General features: G+C 40.7%; 3 protein-coding genes and 1 long non-coding RNA gene across 4 annotated transcripts in view; 2 read left to right on the forward strand and 2 right to left on the reverse strand.

The window, feature by feature from the left end:
• Nucleotides 1-1032: 1032 nt before the first annotated feature.
• On the reverse strand, nt 1033-9139 carry LOC133965391 (carcinoembryonic antigen-related cell adhesion molecule 5-like). Its single transcript, XM_062399915.1, has 14 exons — nt 9094-9139; nt 8097-8429; nt 6852-7112; nt 6430-6696; nt 5678-5956; nt 5180-5449; nt 4437-4715; nt 3844-4110; nt 3208-3489; nt 2571-2825; nt 2377-2500; nt 1432-1457; nt 1250-1333; nt 1033-1163 (listed from the first exon to the last, which is right to left on the reverse strand). Exons 1-14 carry the CDS (start codon nt 9137-9139, stop codon nt 1114-1116), a joined length of 2823 nt encoding a protein of 940 aa, XP_062255899.1. The 3' UTR covers nt 1033-1113.
• A 2919-nt stretch (nt 9140-12058) lies between these two features.
• LOC133965461 (carcinoembryonic antigen-related cell adhesion molecule 1-like) lies at nt 12059-13697 on the reverse strand. Its single transcript, XM_062400034.1, has 4 exons — nt 13515-13697; nt 13105-13428; nt 12664-12936; nt 12059-12572 (listed from the first exon to the last, which is right to left on the reverse strand). Exons 1-4 carry the CDS (start codon nt 13561-13563, stop codon nt 12319-12321), a joined length of 900 nt encoding a protein of 299 aa, XP_062256018.1. The 5' UTR covers nt 13564-13697; the 3' UTR covers nt 12059-12318.
• Nucleotides 13698-14651: 954 nt separating this feature from the next.
• The window catches only part of LOC133965505 (carcinoembryonic antigen-related cell adhesion molecule 5-like), a 31968-nt gene continuing 21276 nt past the window's right edge, over nt 14652-25343 (forward strand). The window contains exons 1-6 of the mRNA XM_062400094.1: nt 14652-14755; nt 14971-15303; nt 16417-16695; nt 16815-17069; nt 24473-24751; nt 24871-25125. Of these exons, the coding sequence (XP_062256078.1) occupies nt 14710-14755; nt 14971-15303; nt 16417-16695; nt 16815-17069; nt 24473-24751; nt 24871-25125 (1447 nt within the window). The 5' untranslated portion in view covers nt 14652-14709. The remainder of the gene's footprint in view (nt 14756-14970; nt 15304-16416; nt 16696-16814; nt 17070-24472; nt 24752-24870; nt 25126-25343) is intronic.
• LOC133965507 (uncharacterized) lies at nt 18088-20299 on the forward strand. The gene is made up of 3 exons (XR_009923869.1): nt 18088-18402; nt 18486-18535; nt 20242-20299. It is a non-coding gene; the product is annotated as an uncharacterized LOC133965507 (long non-coding RNA).

Consider the following 25343-nt stretch of genomic DNA (forward strand, 5'->3'; position numbering starts at 1 on the left):
GATTTGACATCACCGTGAGCAGATGACCTGAATTTCCCCCTGTCCTTGGCCTGCTCTGACAGCCCCCTGTGGTTGAGTCAAGGCCTACCTGTAATAATACAGATGATAAGATTTCAACTTCTCTGCCAGAACGGCTCGATACACATCTGCTTGAGGGTCAAATTCATTACTACTGTCCGCAATAAATAACTGATAAAGGTCCTTTGTTTTTACGCAGGTGTCATAAAATATTTATCGCAGACATAAAATATGATCTCTGAGACAATGTTCTGTGAAGTCCATTACAAGTGATTCATTTATGGAGCTGATGGAAAAGTGATTTTCCACTTGAGTCGACACGTTTGTTGTGCTGAGGGGAAACTGGTCTGACAGTGGTTTGTCTCACCCTGTATATTTAATGGGGTTGGGATATTTTTAGGTTGCCATCAACAGTGTCGCCTCGCAGCAAGAACGTTCCCGGTTTAAATCGATGTGGTGTTTCTTTGAGGGGGTTTGCGAGTATTCCTGTGTTTACATGGGGTGTGGGGGGTGTTCTCCAGGTAATTCAGTCCAAAGACCTGCACATTGGCGAATAGGTTGACTGGAGACTCTAAATTGACTGCAAGGACTGATTGTTAGGCTATGTGTGTTGGCCCTGTGATTCACTGGCAAACTTTTTCAAGGTGTTCCCCTCCTCATGGCAAATGTCCGCTGGGATAGACTCCATCTCCCCTGTGACCCTCAAATGAGAAGCACTAAAGATTATGGATGGATGGGTGGAGGAATGGACTGATGGATCGATCATTTTAACGGTTATTACTTCTACTGCCCGTCTGGGTGATACAGAAGATTCTGAGTGTCCTTGGTCTGTTTTAAAAATGTTTATTGAATATATACTTATATACATACCATATAATAGACATTTCTTCATTTTATTTTGAAAATCCCTTGAAATAGCTATTATTGAAACTATTTACAGCTTTTGAAATATGTTACATATTTATAAGATAATCAAAGTGACTTTGAATTCAATCATTTGAGCCATCATTATTTATCGAGTCACATGGAAGTTATCAAAGTTATATTTAAATAAAGTCAAACTTAGCCAAGTGAAGGAGGCAGAAAACAGTTCATCTAGAATCTTGTAGAAATCTTCCTTTGTGGGTTTTCAGATTTTAATTCTGCTGCAGGAAGTAAAGTTTGCAGATGATTAGAATGAGGAATGATACAATCAACAGTATGTCGATAAAAACAAAAACTTTAAACTCACCGCTGAAGGACTTCAAATTGCTTTGTTTAGCTGTTCCTGTGATCTTGTACGTGTCTGAATGCTTCACCCTCACACTTAATTTATCTAAGGGGTCAAAACAGAGGTTTAGCTTCATTAGATCTTTTTTATGATTCAGATATACATCTTTCCATTGTCAGTGTTTAGATGAGACAAGGACTTACGTTTGTGACGTGCTGGGTAATTGCTGCTAAAATAAAGAAAGATCTTATTTGTCAGCAGTGAAGACATAAGGAACGTTCAATGCTCAGAAATTAATATTAAATGTGGCCATATATTATTAAAAATATAACTGCACACTGTCCTAGTGATAATTTGTAAACATTTCAGTACTAGACCTTCACTCCCTTTTCTCTGATGCACCTGTCACCTAATAGATGTGCAAAGTGATTTTAAATGTGATCATACAACATCAAATACAGATCAAATACATTATGTATGTGATTAACTTGCAATCTTACGTCATGTTTAAATTATTGTAAGTTAAACCATCAAATACATTTTTATATTGCATTACATAGCCTATCAATTAATTAATTCGCTGTGAAAAGTGAGGCCATAACCATTGTTTTACATTACATTACATGTCATTTAGCTGACGCTTTTATCCAAAGCGACTTACATTTTAAGAACACTCAACATTTTTGAGGGGCCATTTAGGGGTTCAGTATCTTGCCAAGGACACTTAGGCATGCAGATGGGACAGAGTGGGATTCAAACCGGCAACCTTCTTGTTGCAGAGCACCCGCTCTATCCCCTAGGCCACGCTCTCCCCATGTTTCATTAAAACTATTAACCATCAATAGATGAAATACATAGATGCAATTATTTAATATTTATATGTCACATATCAATTTAGTTATGTAAATTTAATACATAGAAATATCTATATATAGAAATATAAAGTACAATTTTTTGAAAATTATAAATTATACATTTAAGAGCATTATTACATTTCATTTAGCTGACGCTTTTATCCAAAGCGACTTACAATTAGTGCATTCCACCAAGAAGGTACAAACCACAACAAGAATCAAGAAAGTACAATTTTCTTCAAGAAAGCCAAACTACAAATTGCTATAGGTAAGTGCCATGTGCCTTGTGCTTACCTCCTCCTCTTCCTCACCAGACAGTACACGAATAGACCGCCCACAGCCAAAATAATGAGAAAACACCCAGCTGCGAGGATGCCCGCTCCGGCAGCAGCAGCTGAGCAGCCACAGTCTGAGAAATCTGAAAAACAACAAGAACTCGTTAAGAAAACATTTAAAAGTTTGAAATCGTCTCGTTGTTGTTCACGTACCGGTGACAGTTAAAGCGTGGTGCACTGTTTGACTCCGCCCTGTCACAGTGTTCTCAGCCGTGCAGGTGTACGTCCCGCTGTCTGAGTCTCCTCCTGATTGGATGACGTACACAGCCTCTCGTACAGCCGATGGTTTTCCTTGAAACATCCAGGTGAACTTTGCGGGTGGGACAGAAACACTGGAGCAGTAGAGCATCGTGATAACACCAGTGTGTGTGGATGTGGGTCCGACAATGTGCACGTTGTCAGGTCCATCTGCAACACGAGCAGATCAATCAGATCTTGTGGTGTTTTTGTAGAAGCTTTCGGTTCTGTTGCTAGTTTATACTCAATTCTTCTTCACCTTGTTTTGTTGTTATGGAAAAAAAATCAAGAAATGAGTACATAAAGCTTTAAGTACTCAAAAGGCACTTCTGGCAAATATAGATTTTATAATATGGGAAATGTATTTAAGTGTGTCTGTAAATACACACTTAAATACATTTTCCAAACTGTTAATGTATCTTAATCCCAATATACAAAAATAATCAGATATATTTAGGAGACTGCTATTTATAAGTGTTGCAATGTGATGGAGATCCACCAAACTAAATCTATTTAACTCAGGGATGTTTATTCGCCTTAGTCACAAACTCACATTGGATGATGATATTCATTGACTGGCTGATTCCATAAGTGAAGCCATTGGACACGTTGCACCTGAACGGTCCCTGGTCGTAGCGGGTCACATTGAAGATAGTGAGATTGGAGCCTCCGTGGCTGAGCTGAACTCTGTCGCTGGCCGTCACCTCCGAGCTGCCGTTCAGCCAGAGGAAGGAGAGCGAGGATCCAGGGGAGGAGCAGGACAGACTGACGGAGCTGTGGAACTCCAACAAAGCTGTGCTGCTGCTCTGTGTGACTGTGATGTTGGCAACCGGCACTTTGGGTTGAAGACACAACAAAAACCATTAACAGCATCATTAATGTAATATGTGGTCACTGATAGCTAGCTGATGGACAAGATGACTATATCCAAATTGTCAGTTAGATGTTCATCTCTTGACAGTGAAGCACGGCAAATTACATTTTTTTATATATTCGATAAGGGATCAAATTGAAAGAGTACAAAAGAGTTATGCAGTAAACTAAGAAATCAAAAGGTTATTTTTATCTATATAATATGTTTCATGCCAAGATTAGGGAGTCATTTGACCCAAGAGTGAATTTGTATTATATCCAGATGTTATCAGGTGTTAGTGGGTGACCAGTGGTAAAAGGGGATGAAATAACTCACCCAGTATCAACACAACAGCAGGGTCAGATGTTTCATATCTCAGAGTTTTGCTGTTGAAGGCCTGACAGCTGTATTTCCCACTGTGACTCTGCTCAATCTTCACCAGTTGGAGCTCTGGTCCTGTGGCTGACAGCCTCTCTCCATTCAGGAACCAGTGATACGTGGCTGCAGGTCTGGACACAGCCGAGCAGAGCAGCTTTATATCTGATCCTTCTTCATAGAATTGTTGTGATGGAAACAGCTTCAGGTTAATATTTTCTGGGCCGACTGTGGAGAGAAAAGACATAAAACGGTACGATCACCCATAAAATCAATGTAACTCGAGGAAAGCTGAAAAAAGCATAAAGCCGGGCTCAGAAGACGAAGAGGCCATTATGTCGTTCAAATACAGAACTGTATCATTAAGCTACATTCATATAAGCCTCGGTATCAGTACCAGACGAGCACTGCAGCAATGGAACAGCAAGGAGGAGAATAAAAAGCAATGGAGGCAAAACAAATTTGCAATTTGCAATTTCAAAGCTCTAGATGGTATTTGAATGCAAATGCTGCCATGTAAGACTGAGCGTGTACTTTAGGGCAGTACAACTCACAGCTGATGGAGAGTTTCACCGGATCACTGGTGGAATTACTGAAATCGTTGAACACGTGACACCTGAGCGGTCCCTGGTCGTAGCGGGTCACGTTTATTATGGTGAGAGCGGCGCCATCGTCGGTGAGCTGAACGCTGTCGCTGGCCGTGACCTCCGAGCTGCCGTTCAGCCAGAGGAAGGAGAGCGAGGATCCGGAGGAGGAGCAGGACAGACGTACGGAGCTGTTGAACTCGATCAAGTCTGCGGCGTCGGGAGTTATCACCACATTGGAGACGTTAGCTGGGAGAGGACATAAAGATGTTAGGAGTCACTGAAGATGAAAAGAAAGCACAAATCAAGTCTTTGTTTCTGTAGCAGGGACACATTATAAACAATGCCAATACAACACAAAACTTGCTTGAGGGGGCGGATCCAGCAAAATAGTTTTCACCCTTTTAGCATCTTAAGACATATCTCTTTTTTTACGGTGGCCCTGAAGTGTGAAACACGACAACAAACAAACAAAATAAAAACAACAAATCACATTTTGTCAGCATTTCCTGTTGAATAGATGGACAGTGCACCAGTGTCCAGCCCCTTTTGAAAGTTGGCGCCTACATTTCATAGGTTAATGCGGTTGTGATTTCTTATTTGCATTTGTATTTTGCACTTAAGAGCCTCTGTAATATTTTTTTAATGTATACTGTTTCCTAGGGATGATCTTGATTAGGTGCTATATATCTTAGGCATTGACTCACACCTACATTTCAGTACAGATAAAATAACAGGCTGAGATGTTTGACTCCTCATGGTTTTGTTGTTGAAGGCCTGACAGCTGTAGTTTCCACTCTGACTCAAATGGATGTTGACCAGTCTGAGCTCTGGTCCAGTATCCGACAGTCTGTCTCCATTCAGGAACCAGTAATAGAGCGCTGCAGGTCTGGAGACAGCTGAGCACGTCAGGCGGACGTCTGACCCCTCATCGTGGTGCTCTTGTGCCGGAGACACTGTCAGATTAATGTTTTCTGGGCCCACTGTGGCGAGAAAACATAAAAAGAAATGGCCGCCAGTAAAACAAGGGAAGTAACAACAACAAAAGGGAACATCACAGATTAATAGAGTTTGTGGCTTGATGAAAAAGGTTTATGTGATATGCAGCTTGTGCTTTCTATCGGTCAAATGCAGAAATAACCAGGACAATAACAAAAAGTTACTCAGACATATTTCATCGAACATCAGGAACATGTCCCTTAGTGACTCACAGATGATGAGGAGGTTGACTGGAGCAGTGGCGCCGCTACTGACAGGGTTAGACACGCGACACCTGAAGGGTCCCTGGTCATAACGGGTCACATTGTATATGATGAGAGAGGAGTTTCCATCTGTGAGCTGAACTCTGTCGCTGGCCGTGACCTCGGAGCTGCCGTTTATCCAGAGGAAGGAGAGCGAGGATCCAGAGGAGGAGCAGGACAGACGGACGGAGCTGTGGAACTCAAACATGACGGTGCTGCTGGCGTTCATTTCTATATTAGACACTGGAACTGTGAGAGAAGAATAGATACACTTTCATTTTATGCATTTTAAACAATGACAACACGAGTCACGGGTTTGGCAACCGGCTAGGCAGGGCAGGCAAATGCTTGGGAGACCCAAGCTCAGAGGGGGTCCCCGAGAATGGCTGGTTATGTAAGTCCACATGCATCAGCAATTTTTGGAGAACCCCCTTGAATTCAGTAATCGGAAACATGCAGGAGACTGCAGGTTCATGGTTAGAAACCACCGAACAAGGCTTCATTAGCTTCACTAGCACTAGTAATTTCAACTGTTTGGTTGAAGACTACAACGTCTAAAGGCATGTGTGTTGCGGGGGGGGGGGGGGTGGTTGGTTCAATAGAGTGCCTTTCACCTGGGGCCCCCAAAGTCCCTTGAAACACACCTGCCACCAGTTGACACTAAAACCCCATCTTGTTTAATAACGTGTCACATCGATATAAAGACGTTCATGGCGACTCACCCAGTACAGTGAGTGCTGGCACTTGAGCTGTTTGAGATCTCAGAGTTTTGTTGTTGAAGGCCTGACAGCTGTAGCTTCCACTCTGACTCTCCTGGACGTGGATCAGTCTGAGCTCCGGGCCAGCTTCAGAGAGTATGTCCCCGTTCAGGAACCAGTAATACTGGGCTGCAGGTCTGGAGACAGCCGAGCAGGAGAGACTGACGTTGGACCCTGCCGCGTGGTATTCTTGTGGCGGGTTGAGTGTGACACTGACGTTTTCTGGGCCATCTGCAGAGAAGAAGAATGAATGTGCACCAATCAAAATACTAGAAAATAAAGGAAAAAGGTATAAATGTATAAATGATCAGATGACAATATGAAGGCCCCATGAAGCTAATGTACTCCAGCTCTGGGGTTTTAAGGGAACATGCAGCCAGACTCACAGCTGATGGAGAGGCTGACTGGGTCACTGGTGCCGTTACTGACAGGATTGAACACGTGACACCTGAATGGTCCCTGGTCGAAACGGGTCACATTGACTATAGTGAGAACGGAGCCCCCGTCGCCGGCTGTGATCGCAGAGCTGCCGTTCAGCCAGAGGTAAGAGAGGGAGGATCCAGAGGCGGAGCAGGACAGACGGATGGAGCTGAACTCCACCAGGTCTGTGCTGCTGCTCGGTGTTACCGTTACCCTTGAGACCGGCACTGTGGATTAAAAACACAACACAAATCATGAAAGAGTGAATCATGACAACCACTGATGAAAATGTGTTATGCCCAGTACAGGGCAAATATATCTATTGTGTCTGTGTCAGATGCAAGTGAACAATCACAAAATAAGATTCTATACTTTTGCAGGATGGGATAATATACCCTTATGGATAACTGTAATATGGTTTTATTCACTATTATTTTTATTTATCTTTTTGATGCATTATTTTTGACTGTTTTTATCTCTGTCTTGAAAGTGACTTTGAGTGCTTTGAAAGGTGCAAATAAATAAAATCTGTTATTATTAATATTACCTAGTTGTTCCCTGTTTGTCGCTTATGCACTTACAGTATTCATGATATAATGTCATGGAAGGACCCATGGTGTTGATGTTTTCACTTATTTCCAAGACTTATTTCCAAGACAATAATTCTATAGGTGGAAGACTAAACCTCGCGTCACCTGAACAGCTTTTTCCCCATGGCAGTGGGGCTCACAAACAAGCCCCCCCCATCACACTGACTCTGCTGACCCCCCCCCCCCCACCCTCGCACATAATTTATAACACTACATTATTGGCACTACCACCAATCTTTGCACCTTAAAACCGCACACAACACATTTACTGTATATATTATTTTTTCGATATTGTTGTTTTTTATATTGATGTTTATATTGCTCTATATTGTTGTTTTTATATTGTTGTTTGTAAAGTGCACCAACCACACCAAGGCAATTTCCTGTATGTGAAAATATACAAGGCAATAAAAAGAATTCTGATTCTGATTCTGATTCTGATTCTAAATCTGGTATATTTAGGGGACTGACATTTATGAGTTTGTGCAATGTGGTGCAGCTTGATTGAATTTCAAGGGACTTTAGGGCCTTAGTGGAGGTTCACACTCTTCTGATTGCTAATCCAGTTGATAGTGTGGTCAGTGTTATGTTCTTCATTGTGACAGTTATGCATCAAATTACCTTCTAACAGCAGTCGGCAGCTTCCTTTCTGCTGCGCGCCACCAGTTGGTATGATGGTGACTTTGTATTTGCCGGTGTCGTTAATGGTCAGATTACTAAACTCCAGAGATCCAGTAGATCTGAAGAGTTTCACCCGGCCGGTGTACGCTGGTCCAATTACATCTGCGTTAGTTGAGGTTATTATATTAACACTAGAACCTTGACTATCCTCAAAACTCCAGGTGACAACCAGGAATGTTATCTCAGCTGGAGTCACGGTGGTGGTGAACATCACTGTCTCTCCGACAACGGCAGTCAGACTGTCGGGCAGCAGGCCAGCTCCATGGATTACACCTGGAGGAGACAGCCACAGGTCACTGAGAGAACGTCAACACTTAATAACTTGAAATATGTAATAACATGAACTTGTAAACAACTTGAAAAACAAGCATTAAATAAAATCCACTCTTTAATACTGTTAGTGCAAGAAAATCTAAGTCAGGTGCAACCACTTCTTTGGTAATAAATGTAAACACACACCCACACGCACACACACACACACACAAATACACACACACACACACACCCACACACGCACACAAAGAGAGCGAAGATTATTAAAGCTTATCTGTCTATCTCAAATCTCCTACTAACAAGATAAGATTTACATAAACACATGAGAACTTAGTTCTCCTGCATTTTTTCATTACCAATTTTATATCATCCAAATTGAATTATACAAAATATAAATTTGTTTGAAAACCAATTATTATCTAAACACAGCAAGTCTGAATGCTTCTAATGAATCAATATTGTCTGCTTTTAGATTATAAGAAATTAAAAATTAAAAATATATAAGAAGCATTATTCTTATGCTCTCTATAATCAACATTGAGTTGGAATAATACCGAATAACATGAGTAATTATGAGCTGACAATAATCGTGTGGTTTTGGAGTCAAATATTTCTCACAAGCAAAAGAAAAACTTTTTTAAATACTGAAATGATAAAAGCTCACCTGAGATGGCTCCCAGGAAGACCAGCAGTGTCACAGATGTCTCCATATCTATCACAGCCTCAGGAACATAGAAAGTGTTTCTTTCTGAGAGGAGGTGATGTTAACACATCTGGAGGAGGCGGAACCGTGCACTTCTTCTCTGGTGATCAACCCTGGACTCTGCGATCGAACGACAGCAGTGAAAACCAATGAACTCTATAGCCTTGCAGATGATGTGGGTTGGGTTTGTGTTGAATCTGATACATACACAAACTTCGCTGGTTTCATTAATCAACAACAAAAGTTCCACAGCAGGAATTGTTGTTGATCGAAGAACAAAATGGCAACAGCTCATAAAATCAATTAAACAGCCGAGAAAGCGAATAATAAAATAATACTTGTATTTTTCTTAATACGGACTTGAGCAAAGTGTAGAAAGAAATATGTGTCCACAGCCAATTGTATCGTGGCCTCAAAATATTTTAACATTATGTTAGTGTCACCATGTTTTCCTTTATTAGTTTTTCAGTCATTTGCAGTATCAATAAGTACCCTCAGTATTTTGATTTAAAATTGTATGCATATACAGTGAGCTGCAGCATGTTTAATTAAATCAGTATTTCCATATTATTACTTGAATTTATAACTATGATTTCTGCTGCATCAGCTTCATTGACAGGTTATGTATTCACCTCTATATGTTTGTTTATTGTCTATTTTTGTTTTGTTATCTTTAACAGGTAACAGTTGTTCAGGGAACTGATATTTGTGTGTGTGTGTGTGTGTGTGTTTGTGCGCGATTTGGTGCAGATCTAAATACATGTACCTGTATATAGTGAATTTAAATGTGGTCTCATAAGACATTTATTTTAATGAATGCAAATATTTAACTTTTCAATCAGTTTCACAATTAATTCCTTACCTACAGTAATGATGGAGAAAACCTGTTTTACATCTGCCTTAAAGACGTTGATCTTTTTATTTGATTAATTATAGTCTCAGGATCACTAAATGTAACAGGTAGTTCCTGTTCTCTGACATTTTCACATGCGTCTGAGTGTTTGCTTGGCTCCCTCAGAATGTTGCAGCCTCCTCATTGCTGATTACACTGGTTTGATTAATTTATAATCCTGTGTTCTCGCTGGTAATAAAGTAATGAAAGCACATTCTGTACATGATGTGCTTTTTATCTATAAAGATGATTATTAATTTCTCAGATTTCTCTGTAAAGCACAATTTGGGAGATTTTGAGAAAAATGTTATGATCTGCTGGTTTGACGGCCTCAGGTCTGAGGAACAGGCTACAGGGAGGATTGTAGAACTCTAAAACAGAACACCGGCACTAACCTGAATAACCTTGTCCTTGTTCGTGAAGTTAAGGCCACTCAGGGGGCAAAGGGCCTTTGTGTGGAAACTCAACGCCCGCTTCTCCCAGAGTTTTGTCTCCTGCCGTCAGGGAGGAGGTGAAGAAATCTGACCGTCTCTTTAGTTCATTTGTCCCGTCAATTGTTCTGTTTTTCAACTAACTATATAACAGGCTTTTAAACTTTTAACTGAGAAAGTGACTCTTAATGTTTTCATATTTCATTGTCATTTCAAAGTGATGGCTCCCAATGCACGTCTATGTATTTTTATAATTTCCTCTCGTTGATTTTCTGTAAGGTGCATTGTCTTTTTACTACTGTGGGTTATATAGTCCACTGGGAGAGAATATAGATCTATGTGCATCCATCCACCATCTGGCAGCTAACACTTCCCAACTGAAAAAATAAAACTAACTAAATCTATGTCACCTGTGAGACACAAAGGTATACGTTTCTATGCGAACAGTGTTTCATATATAATGTAACGGCTGTAAAGACATTTATCTCGTCCACTGGATGAAGTCAGAGAGTTGTCTCTTTGACCACCTACCTTGACCGACGGGCGGGTTTCAGGTAGCTCATGCTGCTTGTCAACATTCCAACTGACTTTGATAAAGGGTTTGATAGGAAGGTGATAAAAGTGATAAGACGGTGATAGTCCCATCGGCTTGTGAGTTGTTGCAGATAAAGATATACAGTCATAAAACTTGAATTACAGATGTTGCTGGTAGAATAAGGGAAGAACAAATTTATCAGAGGATAATTAATCAAATTTGTTGTCTTGTGTTGCTGCTTCAGACGACTGGATTAAAGGGTGAAGAAAGTGTTGGTATAAATCAAGAAAACAGGTCCATCAGGAAATGACACTGGATGTTCAGATTCTAAAAAGACTTATCTCCCATTTTCAGTAGCAAAACAATAACTAGTCGAAATCACCATTAAAGGAATGTACTGTACATTGAGTTGATTATATGTTTGGTTTATGCTACTTATATGTTATATGGTTTGAATTGTGATCTTTTACTTCTAGAATTTGATAAATACTCTAATCAACCATTAGTCCATTTAGTATTTTTGGTTATATACATATATGGATATATGATTTTATTAATACTATACTTTGGACATGAAGTAAAATAAGATGAAACTACTGTTAAATAGTCCCTAACCTATTGTTGTCTTCTGTTTGGAGTTGATACGCAGTTGGCACCTGTGACCAAAAACAGCACTAGGCTGAGTCTCTGTTGCAGCACAAGGGCGCATCCTTGTGGAACATGAGAGCAGAGCTGGGTGTTGCCTGATAGTGTTTATGAGGACAGTGACACCATGACAAGATGTTATCAGGCTGCTGCTGGTGTGAAACAGCATAAGACATGTTATCATGTTGTTGAAGGTTGAATGAAACTGGAACAAACCTGGGAAGTCGCGTATTGTGAAGATTTATTTATTAAAACTGGATTTGTATCAAAAAAACAATAAAATATCATTTATTTGTTTGATTATAGAATATAAAGACATTGTAACAAGGCTGTGACTCAATGAATACAATTAAAAATAATAACGACTGCCACAGTTTAGTATAACCAAAGAACTGGAGATAATACAAATACAAAAGATTATTGATTAGTCATTTATTATTTTACATTTCATCCACATTAGAAACTCGATGGGGCAGAGCAGTAATATTCTACAGATGTAAGTGTTGAGTCTATATCCACAGACACAATGCAGTCTTTACATCAACATGAGTCCCACCAAGCTCAGGACAGTGCAAACCATTGTGGAAATAGAACCACTGATGGCAGTGGATGAGTCTGGATCAGAAAAAGAAAGACATTACTCCACAAACAGATCCACGGCATGCAAAAGAGAGAAAGAGAGCTTAAGTACCATGCAGTTTGTGGACCTCAGAGGTCTCCAGACCAGTGACAGAGTTTTGGGCGGTGCAGGTGTACTTCCCCAGGTGCCTCTCTTCCATCTCGTGGATGAAGTGCACAGGCCCGTACATCAGCATGTGTTTGAATCTCCAGTAGTAAGTCGCCTTTGGCAGTGAGTCAGCAGAGCACCTCAGAGTGACCCTATCCTCCAGCTCTGCTCCGATTGGCGTCTGATCGATTATCGGTCTGTCAGGTCCATCTGCACGGATGAGGAAAGAGATCTTTAAGAAGGCTGAAAAAAAGGAGCTTGAGCAGCTGAATGTTAATAAAGTAGAAATTAAAGTACATACAGAAGACTTTGAGACTGCAATTGGTTGTTTCAAAACTGATATCATTGCTGACGTTGCAGAGAAACCCTCCAGTATCCATCCGGTCCACTGGGCTGATGGACAACACTCTGTTGCCCTCGTGAAAACTGAATCTGCCTCCAGGAGCAACAGGTTTTCCATCTTTCATCCACTCTCTGCTCACCAAGCCGTTGGCATCACAGGCTAGTTTCACAGAGGTTTTGCCCTCTATTAAGTTCCCTGTGGGACAGGCCATGGTGGGTTCTGACACTGGGGCTGTGCACAAAGGAATACATCAAATGAAAAGACGATGAGACACCATAAACCAAGCAATGTGACCTAATGTGTCCTTAGACTCAGACTTGTCATTCCAAACACATCGATAAAACACAAGCATTATTTGAACCTTTTTAAAGAGGTTTTGGATTCGTACATCTCACTTACTCAATACTTCCAGCTTGGCAGTTCCTTGAATCTGCTCTCCTCCATTTGGGATGATCATCAACTCGTATTCTCCGCTGTCTTTCTCTGTCAGATGTCTCAGCACCAGAGATCCAGTGGATTTATCCACTTCAACCCGGTTCTCGTAGCCTTGTCCCACGACGTCCGCAGTGGTGGAAGTGATCACATTGGTGGTGCCGTTGAAGCCCCAGGTCAGTGCCAGGAACGGCTCTGTGGTCGGTTTCACAGATGTTGTGAAGGTCACGCTCCCTCCTGTTATCCCACGAAGGACGTCAACAGTGACGAAACCGGCTCCATGGCAGAGACCTGCTGAGACATGCACGTATCAACCAACATGTCACAACTTTTAATTCTATCGATGAGACATTTGATCAATATTCCCAAAGTCTTACCTGAGGACAGAAGCACCAGTGTGGCTGACCAGAGAAGTGAGTATTTCATGGTGTATTGTCAGTTTGGTCCTCTTCTGATGTTGTGTGACCTTCTGGCTCCTGTGTTAGTGCCACAATGGAACAACTGCCCTGAAGATTATCTGTAATAAATGAAATGTCATCAAGATGTCCACAGGCCTGCCATGCTTAATTATTACCTACACTCACCTTTGATTATTGTTGTCGCACTGACTTACGTAAGCTAATAAAACAACTGAATATCAGAAATGATGATAACGATCCTTCATCAGCTCATCGTGAGAGAGACTACAGCTCTCTGAGATGGACACTTAGTAGGCACAGACTTTCTTTGAGCTAAATGCTGATAGTATATATAAACACACTCACGGAACTTTGTGTGTTTTCCATGGTTGAACCAGGATTAAAACATTTCATGACTCATAATATTTTAGAAATAAGGCAAAAGTGAAAAGGAATCATTATCCTCAATAAAAGCTTCACCTACGTTCAGTACTGTGCACACTTGTTTGTCTGTGACAGTGTAAACTATAAGCTCAGGCTTTTTTTAACATACTTATTATGGCATTTCAAATTAACTTAAAGTAAAGTGAGCAGGAAATGGGAAGAGAGAATTGAGGAAGATTCGCAGCAATTTACAGTCAGCCTTTTTTCTATGATTATTAATAATATAATGTTAATATCTGAGCAGTTTCAGATATCAAGATTTACCAAACTACTTTAAGACCTTACTACCAATTATTCTCAAGACTCAAAATTTGTATTTTGTATTGAAGGTGAGATTATAGAAATGAAACCTCTTCCATCTTATTTAAACTTACTCCAGGAGTTGATCTGATTAAGTATCACTTTTTCCTGTTTAATGGGATTGATTGAAAAGGAACTAAATATGATGAAGTTCAATATACAAAATATTATAGTTTTCGTTAGAAGGACAGAAAATACTTTTCATATGATGTATTTTAAAGAATATTCATATAATTGTCACTTGTATATTTTGTCCTGGTGATCCTTGATGTTCAAGTTTCACCAGAAGAGGGAGACATGTTGCAGCCTCTCCACCACAGACTTGAATGTGTTGCTTCAGTTTCGTTGGGTTGCTCTCATGGTGCAAAGGTTGTTGGAACAGTGTCAGTGTTGAGCTCTTCTCATCTGCACGTCTCAGGAAGAGGGAACAATGAACCTGTTGATTTCACTTTGCATTCTTTGTGCGACCTTTAAAGGTAAGAAGCAAGACCATGTGACATATTCACTGTTTTGTGGTTGTAGAAAAGTCGTGTTTTTTTTAACCAACATTAGTATGAATTAGTATGACAACTGTTTTCAACTAAATCAAAAACAATCTGGATTATAAGACTCCAAGAAATTAAAAGAGACTTTAAATAGTTAATGATACAGAGTCTCCTTTAAGGTTCCGTTATTAATTTGTCTCCTCCAGGTTTGTGTGAAGGCGCAGGGCTGTTGGTTGACGATCTGCTGAATGCACCTGTAGGAGGGAAGGTGCTGTTCACCACAAACCTGACGCCACAAGATCCACCTGTGATTTTCAACTCTGTGATCTGGAGCTTTGAAACTCTTCAAAGCATAATAACCTCGCTCCCACATGTGAATAAAACTACACCAGGGTATGAAGGCAGGATCACCCTCTTCATGTCTACTGGATCCCTGGAGCTCAGGAATTTGGCTCTTAATGACAGTGGAGAATACACTGTTACCATTGTAACACTTGACGGTGAAGCTCAAACAGGAAGCACCAAACTGATGATATATGGTGAGCACATATTCAATTCGAGCAATAAATGTGTGTGTTTTTCCTTATTGAGGCTTTTATTGACCTCTTAGAAATACTGTTTAGATTATTGGGGCAGTTTTTAGTCTCACATGGCTTCATTTCAATTATCTACAGATGCAGCTGTGAGACCTGTAGAAATAACAACAATAAGTAAAGAGTAGTGGCCTCCCTGCTGTGACTGATACATCTCCTTCCACCACCAGGACTGAAGTCTCCCAAACAATCACTGAATTCAACATCTAATGTTTTCATACAATGGTTGAAAGGCAAAAGTTTACAAAAATGATTTTAGTTTTGGGAAAAGTTAAAACTAAAACGATGTGGGAGTTAGTTCAACAATGGACCTTTGCTGGTTAGGGGCGTGTCAACAGTGCAAAGCAGACAATTGCCTGGCATCACAATCTAGGCTGCCCCAGACAATGGCTGATGTTAGTCCACAGCAAAGACAATTTTTTGAGAACCCCTTCAATTCTATGATCGTAAAGGAGAATGCAACAAGGCCCCATAACTGTTCTGGAAGTTTTCTGAAAGCTGGTGGAAGAAGGACTCAGGCAGCAGCTGATGTCTTATGCAGAACATTTTAATGTAGATTTGATGCATCAAGGAGAACAGAAGGTGGAACAATAAACAAACGCTAACAGATTAACATGAGCAATTATTGACCCCAAATGTGAAGATGTCTCCCACAGCATCCCAGTATATCTTCCACTTGCATCACCCATCCCAACAGCACATCCATGAAGGGCTAGAAATGCTGTCACTCTCCATGTAGGTGTTTGCATATTATTGGATAGTTAGGTCTAAAGTATGCATTCCTAAATCAGATTATGTCCTTACATCCTGCCACTGATAAAATACGCAAAAAAGTTGAAGTTGGTGAGAGGAGAAGTTGGTGCCTCTCTGTCTGGCATATTTGAAAGTTCCTGTACAATAATGATGTCAAGGTTTGGTTGAAGATAAGACAAAATAAATGTGTGTCACAGATGGTGGTCAAACATCAGCTATAACTTTCATGGTTCAGATGGAAATCATTCCTCGTCATTGTGGTGTTGGCTTTTACATTTGTTTCCCCTTTATCTCCTCCGCCCACAGAGCCAGTCTCCAATGTGACGATAACAACCAGCAGCCTAGACTTGGTAGAGTTCATCAGCTCTGTCCATCTGTCCTGCTCCTCCTCTGGAACCTCGCTCTCCTTCCTCTGGCTGAACGGCAGCTCAGAGGTCACAGCCAGTGACAGAGTTCAGCTCACTGGTGGGGGCTCCAATCTCACTATCTTCAATGTTACCCGTTACGACCATGTAACGCTCAGGTGTCGTGTGGTAAATCCTATCAGTACCGGCACCAGTGATCCAGTGTTCCTCTCCGTCAGCTGTGAGTGAATAACCTGCACCTCACTACGAGTCAGGGTGTGGGCCCTGCGCCTTTTCATTTCTCTTTCAACTAACGTTACATCTTGTTGATTTTCTTCTCTGCTGTTGTTCTACTTTCAGTTGGCCCAGAAAAAACAAGTTTAAATCTGTCTCCATCTGAACATTATTATGAGGACGGCTCGAACGTCAACCTGACGTGCTCAGCTGTCTCCAGTCCTCCTGCTCACTTTCAGTGGATTGGACTGTCTGTTTCTGGACCAGAGCTCCCACTGCTCAACATGAATATGAACCAGACTGGGAACTACAGCTGTCAGGCCTTTAACAACAAAACAAACAGAAGTCAGACATCTCAGCCTGCATTCATCTCTGTGCTACGTAAGTTTGAGTCAAAGTTTTTCTGGGTTTGTTTCAGGGCTAAAAAAGGAATCTATTTCCTACAAAAAACTGAGCTTGTTTTAATTTCCTTCAGTTGGCTCATAAACACCCGACTAACTACAAAAACACTTTATGTTTTAAATGTGTCAACTGTTTGAGAAACCTGTGGTTTTAAAGAAACACTTCATCATGTCTCCACATCGACAGCAAGTCGTCCGGCCTCTTCCTCTGAACACAATGTCTCAAGATCACCTCAACGGAATTGCTTCAAATTTGGCCGCAACCTTCACTCAGATTTAAGGAAGAACAAATTAGGAAGAATCAAAGTCAAAAGTCAATGATCAAGGTCACTGTGTTTGGTAACAAGTTGTGAATATACAAATGACAACAGGCTCACATTATTATACCTAGCTATATCAACTCATCTGAAGATAAAACTCATCTTAGATAGTTTGACAATTTTAAATCATGTTCGAATGATTTCTCTTTTTGATTTAGTCAAACGACCTCCAAGTTGTAACTCTGGTTGCATTAATGGAATAAAATTTGCTTGCTGTCTCCTCGTTGGACTTTGTGCTGGTGGATGGTATTTTGTTTCTCGAAGAAGGTAAGTGACCAACAGCTTTGTAATAATTCCCCGATTGGTGTGTTTGTGTCTTAGCCAAGTCATGACACACAATGCTGGAAGTTGATAAGTTTAACGTCTACTCTTCACGTACAAAACATGTTTTTTTTTACTTTAAAGGACCCATCATATGCCCATTCTACCACAGTTGATATGGTTCCTTGGGGTCTTAATGAAATGTCTGTAACATATTTTGGTCACAATACCACAGGGATCATTTAAAACAGCATCTTTTTAAAGATTGACCTGTTTTGAGTGCCCCACCCCCCATTCAGCGGCAGCTCTGGATGTTACTGGCGGGGAGCTTCCGCGAGCAGCCCAGCCCAAGTTGGCCTCTGGTGGAAGGGGGGGGGGGGCTCCGGAGGCTCAGGTAGCCTCCGAAGGAGTCCGGCCCACCGGCCCGGCTCCGTCGGCACGGTCTCTGTTTTTTCGAGAGTTTTTGGGACGGTAGACATGCCAGATACCCAAATTAAGGTCTAGAAGCACTACAAAAGTGGAATTTTCATAATATGTGTATCTTGAGTTAAATGATTAACTCAAGATACTATATTTTAATTTTATTACTGTAACCAAGAACTACAATTTGAATTTGCTAATGTCAAACTTCGTTTTTGCAGCTCAGATAATGCATGACTGTATATAATAATGACTCACACCCTCTAAACAGAAAACAGCCCAAAAATCTGTCTCATGGAGACACCAGAACAGGTGAGTTTATAACAAGTTTGTGAATTTATGCATTATTATTTACTCCCTTGATTGATTTCCTCTTATCACTGTTTCTTCTCCAGGTTCTACAGGAGCTGGAATCCAGAACAGTGTGGCATCGTCACGTAATCAGGTAAAATTCAATAGTGGGTTCACTTTCACTCAAGAAGCTCAGAAGTTTCAGTTCAACTTTAAAATATCAAGCCGTCATTGAATATGTCAATACTCCAATAAATGTGAAGTAAAAGGGGAAAAAACGACATGCAGTTTTTTAATTAAAGTAGCTGACTTTACTCCAATGGGATTCAGTCCATGTTATGTCTTTGTTGTGTTTTAGAGGCATAAAAGGGCAAAAGCTACAATTCTGCATCTCACAAAATCCTAAATTAATTATAACTGTATTAACTGTAATCCTAGTATGAAACAATGTGCATTAAATTGCATGAAATTCTGAAATTAGAGTTCAGGATCTTTACTTTAGATATTTTTTTTTTACAATTAGCTTTCATACATTTGTGGGCAAAGTATGGGTGACACGGAGCTCAGTGACTCACCTGCTGCTTCTTATCAGTGGAAACAGGGAAAACACAGAGTTTCTCTGGTCTCAGCTGCTCAGAGATCAGTGCAGAAGCTTCTTGATCAGAGCAGAAGCTGCAGGTGGTTTGTACCGAGCCACAGTTTAGGTGTCCGCCTCCAGTCTCTGACCTGCTGTCACGTTTTGTTTTAATATTTCGTCAACTAAAATATGCGTCCCATCCTATTACATCTACGGTCCAGCGCTCTTCCCTGCAGGTCGCTAATCTAGAGTTTCCGACCGGGCCTCGGTAAACTAACAAAGGATAAATCCCAAAAAAGAAAAGTCTGGGAGGAAAATAGAGTTTAATTCTGCGAGGATAGATTAATTTGCTTTCACTGCCAACGATGCAGGTTTACCTGTATGCTTGAAGTGTGGCGAGGAATTGGCAAACAACAAAAAAATCGAATGTTTAAAGACATTTCCAGAGCAAGCACACAGCATCTGCTGAAAAGTACCAAGCTGGAGATGAGCAAAAAAAGCATAGTTCTGTGTTTCATTTATTTCAAAGTAGGCCTACACATGTATTTGGTTCTGCTCTTCATACAAGTGTTGTGTTTTCCTTTTTTGTAACAGCGAAAAAAATAGCAATAAAATCTCCACCTATTTTTTATTGTCGTTCTATAATTTAATAAATGCAACAAACTATAGTTTTTATATAAATATTGTATAACTATATATATAACCTGTGTTATGGAATATGTTTTGCAACTCCAGACAGATTTTATTTGGGGGAAGAGGGGGCAAAATGTCTCTTTCGATAGTAAAGGTTGCCTACCCCTGGTTTACATTACATTACATTACATTTAGCTGACGCTTTTGTCCAAAGCGACTTACATTTTTAGTACACTCAACATTTATGAGGGGCCATTTAAGGGTTCAGTATCTTGCCAAGGACACTTCGGCATGCAGATGGGGAAGAGTGGGGATTAAACCGGCAACCTTCTTGTTGGAGAACGCCCGCTTTACCCCCTAGGCCACATTGCCCCGGTTACGGTTAGGGGTGGGGTTAGGGTTAGGGGTTATGGTTGTTTGTGCTTTTGCTTGAGTTTCCTCCAGGTTCCCCGGGTTTCCCTCGCTTTTGCTAATTGGAGACTCTAGATTGTCAGTAGGTGTGAGTGTGAATGGTTGTTTGTGTCTGTATACTGTCCCTTTGATAAGGTCTCACCCTATGTCAGCTGACAAACCAACTTTACACCAGGGAAGCAGTTATTCACAGTTGCCAAACATATATTTTTATAGGCTCACTTTATCATCTTTTGCAGGATGGGACCTACGAAAACATTGATTCCTTAAGGAACCAAGATGGTGGGACGGTGCAGCTGGAGTTAGAGAAAATCTCCTCCTCATAATCCTGAGGTCAAAGTGAAGAACAGGGATCCCGCAGCATCCTCCACTGACGCTCATGTGGAGCAAATGAACGAAGCCGCTCCACAGTCCGGTGCAAACTGTGCACAGACTGATGCTCAAGACCCAATGACCTGATCCCAGTGGATACGGTGGAAGAGAGGCAGCTAAAGTGTCACGATACCAACACACACTTCCCTGTCCTTTGTTTGTTTGTATAATCTGTAACGGTTTTCCAATAGTTTGGTTTATTGCTTTATCTGCGCTCTGTGAATGCAAATGTTAGTTAAAATTGGTGTCATCGATTTTTGCATAGTGTTGACACTGCTATGACCTATCTTTGACATGTAGAGGGAATTCTCCAAAGTTTAACTTTAATGTAAAGAAAAACAAGAGTTGATAGTCAACATTGTAATAATCTCCAAGAGGTTGTTTTTTATACATGTGCAATAAATGCCACAATTCTCAGGTAAGGAAAACCTGTGGCCTCAATCAGCACAGGTTTATAGTAAATGTCAATAAGTTAGTTGTTAAATAGATGATAAGGTGTTTTCACCAGGAAGCCTCAGAAGAAACAGTAACTAACTTGAAAAGCGTATTAGAAAAAGAGAAGCTAGTTGACATGGTTCATTTCTAACACCATACATGGTTTCATATGCAATAAAAAATAATTCAGTTTCTCAACACAGCACAACTTGATGCTTCTTAGGGCAAGTTCAGTTTGTAGATGTCAGGTGTCAGATCTGACACCTCAGTATTGTGCCCTGACAGTATGTTTCTGTGTAGATGTCTGGGAGGTTTTAAATATAAATGTATAGACGGAGTGACTTAATGGTATCTGATCTGAAATCTGAAGTCTGAACAAATCTGTAATTGTGTTTGTATTGTAATAATAATATGCCCTAACCCATTGAGAGGCAGGAGGTCATTGTTTTCACTTCCTTCAATTGGTCCAAAAACACCTGATTAATTGCAAAACATGTTATGTTTTAAATGTGGCAACTGTTTGAGAAACCTGTGGTTTTAAAGAAGAACTTCATTATGTCTCCACATCGACAGCCAGGCGTCCGGCCTCTTCCTCTGAACACAATGTCTCAAGAACACCTCAAAAGAACTCCTTCAAATGTTTCCAGCAACCTTCACTCCGATTCAAGGAAGAACAAATTAGAATCAAAGTCAAAAGTCAATGATCGAGGTCACTTTGACCTCACAAAACCCTTCTTATAAGCCTTGTGAGAAAATGAGATGAAACTCTGTCAAAGAGTCCCTAACTTATTATTGTCTGCTGTTTGGTGTTGACCTGTATACGTAGTTGGCAGCTGTTACCAAAAACAACACTATGAATCTGGTGACTTTGAACTTAAAAGAACGAGTAGTGTAGATAATGTCTGAATAGATTAAAATAGGTAAATGACACCTACTCCTACTAACTCTGCCAATCAGTTGTCCTTGAACACTTTCCAGTGTTCCAGTTGCTATTGTCTTCTTCTGAACTGTGATTATCTTTCTACTGTTGACTGAAGCTCTGTTGCAGCACAAGGGCGCTTCCTGGTGGAATGTTCAGTACTGTGCACACTTGTTTGTCTGTGACAGTGTAAACTATAAGCTCAGGCTTTTTTTAACATACTTATTATGGCATTTCTACTTTACGTACAGTTAAGAAAGCAGGAAATGGGGGGAGAGAATGGAGGAAGATTCACAGCAATTTACAGTCAGCCTTTTTTCTATGATTATTAATAATATAATGTTAATATCTGAGCAGTTTCAGATATCAAGATTTACCAAACTACTTTTAGACCTTACTACCAATTATTCTCAAGACTCAAAATTTGTATTTTGTATTGAAGGTGAGATTATAGAAATGAAACCTCTTCCATCTTATTTAAACTTACTCCAGGAGTTGATCTGATTAAGTATCACTTTTTCCTGTTTACTGGGATTGATTGAAAAGGAACTTACTATCATGAAGTTCAATATACAAAATATTATAGTTTTCGTTAGAAGGACAGAAAATACTTTTCATATAATGTGTTTTTAAAAATATTCATATAATTGTCAATCCTATTTTTCCCTGGTGATCCTTGATGTTCAAGTTTCACCAGAAGAGGGAGACATGTTGCAGCCTCTCCACCACAGACATGAATGTGTTGCTTCAGTTTCATTGGGTTGCTCTCATGGTGCAAAGGTTGTTGGAACAGTGTCAGTGTTGAGCTCTTCTCATCTGCACGTCGCAGTAAGAGGGAACAATGAACCTGTTGATTTCACTTTGTGTTCTTTGTGCGACCTTTACAGGTAAGAAGCAAGACCTTTGACATATTCACTGTTTTGTGGTTGTAGAAAAGTCGTGTTAACCTTTGTTTTTTTTAACCAACATTAGTATGAATTAGTATGACAACTGTTTTCAACTAAATCAAAAACAATCTGGATTATAAGACTTCAAGAAATTAAAAGAGACTTTCAATAGTTAATGATACAAAGTCTCCTTTAAGGTTCCGTTATTAATTTGTCTCCTCCAGGTTTGTGTGAAGGCGGTGGGGTGTTGGTTGACGATCTGCTGAATGCACCTGTAGGAGGGAAGGTGCTGTTCACCACAAAGCTGATGCCACAAGATCCACCTGTGACTACCGACACTGTGATCTGGAACTTTGAAACTCTTAACATAATAACATTCACAGGTACGAATAGAACTACACCAGGCTATGTTGGCAGGATCACCCTCTTCATGTCTACTGGATCCCTGGAGCTCAGGAATCTGACTCTTCATGACAGTGGAGAATACGTAGTTGCCATTGTAACATCTGACGGTTCATCTCAAACAGGAAACACCAGACTGATGATATATGGTGAGCACATATTCAATTCCAGCAATAAATGTGTGTGTTTGTCTCCGCAAACTAAAAAATTATGCATTTTCATTGAAAACAGAATCTTTTAAGTCCCATATGTTATTATAAAGAAGCTTATTGAAACTTTTATTGACCTCTACAAAATACTGTTTAGATTATTGGGACAGTTTTTAGTCTCACATGGCTTCATTTCAATTATCTACAGATGCAGCTGTGAGACCTGAAGAACTAACACCAATGAGTAAAGAGTAGTGGCCTCCCTGCTGTTACTGATACATCTCCTTCCACCACCAGGACTAAAGTCTCCCAAACAATCACTGAATGCAACATCTAATGTTTTCATACAATGGTTGAAAGGCAAAAAAATCTATGTTTTTAAAAATGATTTTGTTTTGGGAAAAAAGTTAAAACTAAACTATGTGGGAGTTAGTTCAACAAAGGACCTTTGCTGGTTAGGGGCGTGTCAACAGGGCAAAGCAGTCTAGGCAGCCTCAGACAGTGGCTGATTTTAGTCCACAGCAAAGACAATTTTTTGAGAACCCCTTAAATTCTATGATCGCAGAGGAGAATGCACAAGGCCCCATAACTGTTCTGGAAGTTTTCTGAAAGCTGGTGGAAGAAGGACTCAGGCAGCAGCTGATGTCTTATTCAGAAGATTTTAATGTAGACTTGATGCATCAAGGAGAACAGAAGGTGGAACAATAAACAAACGCTAACAGATTAACATGAGCAATTATCGACCCCAAGTCTGAAGATGTCTCCCACAACATCCCAGTATATCCTCCTCTACTTGCATCACCCATCCCAACAGCACATCCGTGAAAGGCTAGAATTGCTGTCACTCTGTAAGTTAGAGAGGAGAGGAGAAGTTGGTGAGAGGAGAAGTTGGTTGAGGGGAGAAGTGCCTCTCTCTCTGGCGTATTGGAAAATTACGGTGAAATAATGATGTCAAGGTTTGGTTGAAGATTAGAAAAAATAAATGTGTGTCACAGATGGTGGTTTGCTCTTGAACATAACTACTCCACTGTTGTGTTTTTGTATATATAATATGAAGATTGAAATTATGTGGTTTGATCGGAGTCTTCACAAGTCAGAAACGATAACTTGAACTGACGACTGATGGGGGGGGGGGGGGGGGGGGGGGGGTCAGATGTATCGGTAGCCTGCTCCTGCGATCTTTTCCAGGGTTACAAACCTAAGATTTAAAGCTGTTATCTTACACAATTTATTTGTTCAGATGGAAGTCATTCCTCGTCATTGTTTGCTTTTACATTTGTTTCCCCTTTATCTCCTCCGCCCACAGAGCCAGTCTCCAATGTGATGATAACAACCAGCAGCCTAGACTTGGTAGAGTTCATCCGCTCCGTCCATCTGTCCTGCTCCTCCTCTGGATCCTCGCTCTCCTTCCTCTGGCTGAACGGCAGCTCGGAGGTCACAGCCAGCGACAGAGTTCAGCTCACTGATGGGGGCTCCAATCTCACTATCTTCAATGTGACCCGTTACGACCATGTAACGTTCAGGTGTCGTGTGGTAAATCCTATCAGTACCGGCACCAGTGATCCAGTGTTCCTCTCCGTCAGCTGTGAGTGAATAACCTGCACCTCACTATGAGTCAGGGTGTGGGCCCTGCGCCTTTTCTTTCTCTTGCAACTAACGTTACATCTTGTTGATTTTCTTCTCTGTTGTTTGCTTTACTTTCAGTTGGCCCAGAAAATACACGTTTAAATCTGTCTCCATCTGAACATTATTATGAGGACGGCTCGAACGTCAACCTGACGTGCTCAGCTGTCTCCAGTCCTCCTGCTCACTTTCAGTGGATTGGACTGTCTGTTTCTGGACCAGAGCTCCCACTGCTCAACATGAATATGAACCAGACTGGGAACTACAGCTGTCAGGCCTTTAACACCAAAACTAAGAGAAGTCAGACATCTCAGCCTGCATTCATCTCTGTACTCAGTAAGTTTGAGTCAAAGTTTTTCTGGGGTTGTTTCAGGAGGCTGTGGTCCATCAGGACCAAAACCTCATGCCACAAGACCAGCTCCTTCCCGGCTGCAGTTGGCCTTATCAACAAGGCCTGCGACCCCCATCTGACTTGGACTCTTATCCCGCCCCCACGCCTCAAGTCTGTGTTACATTAACACAAATAACAAAATATTGCATATTGCACATCTAAC

Source organism: Platichthys flesus, chromosome 11 (genome assembly GCF_949316205.1).
Source record: "Platichthys flesus chromosome 11, fPlaFle2.1, whole genome shotgun sequence".
In the NCBI taxonomy this organism is placed as follows: domain Eukaryota; kingdom Metazoa; phylum Chordata; class Actinopteri; order Pleuronectiformes; family Pleuronectidae; genus Platichthys; species Platichthys flesus.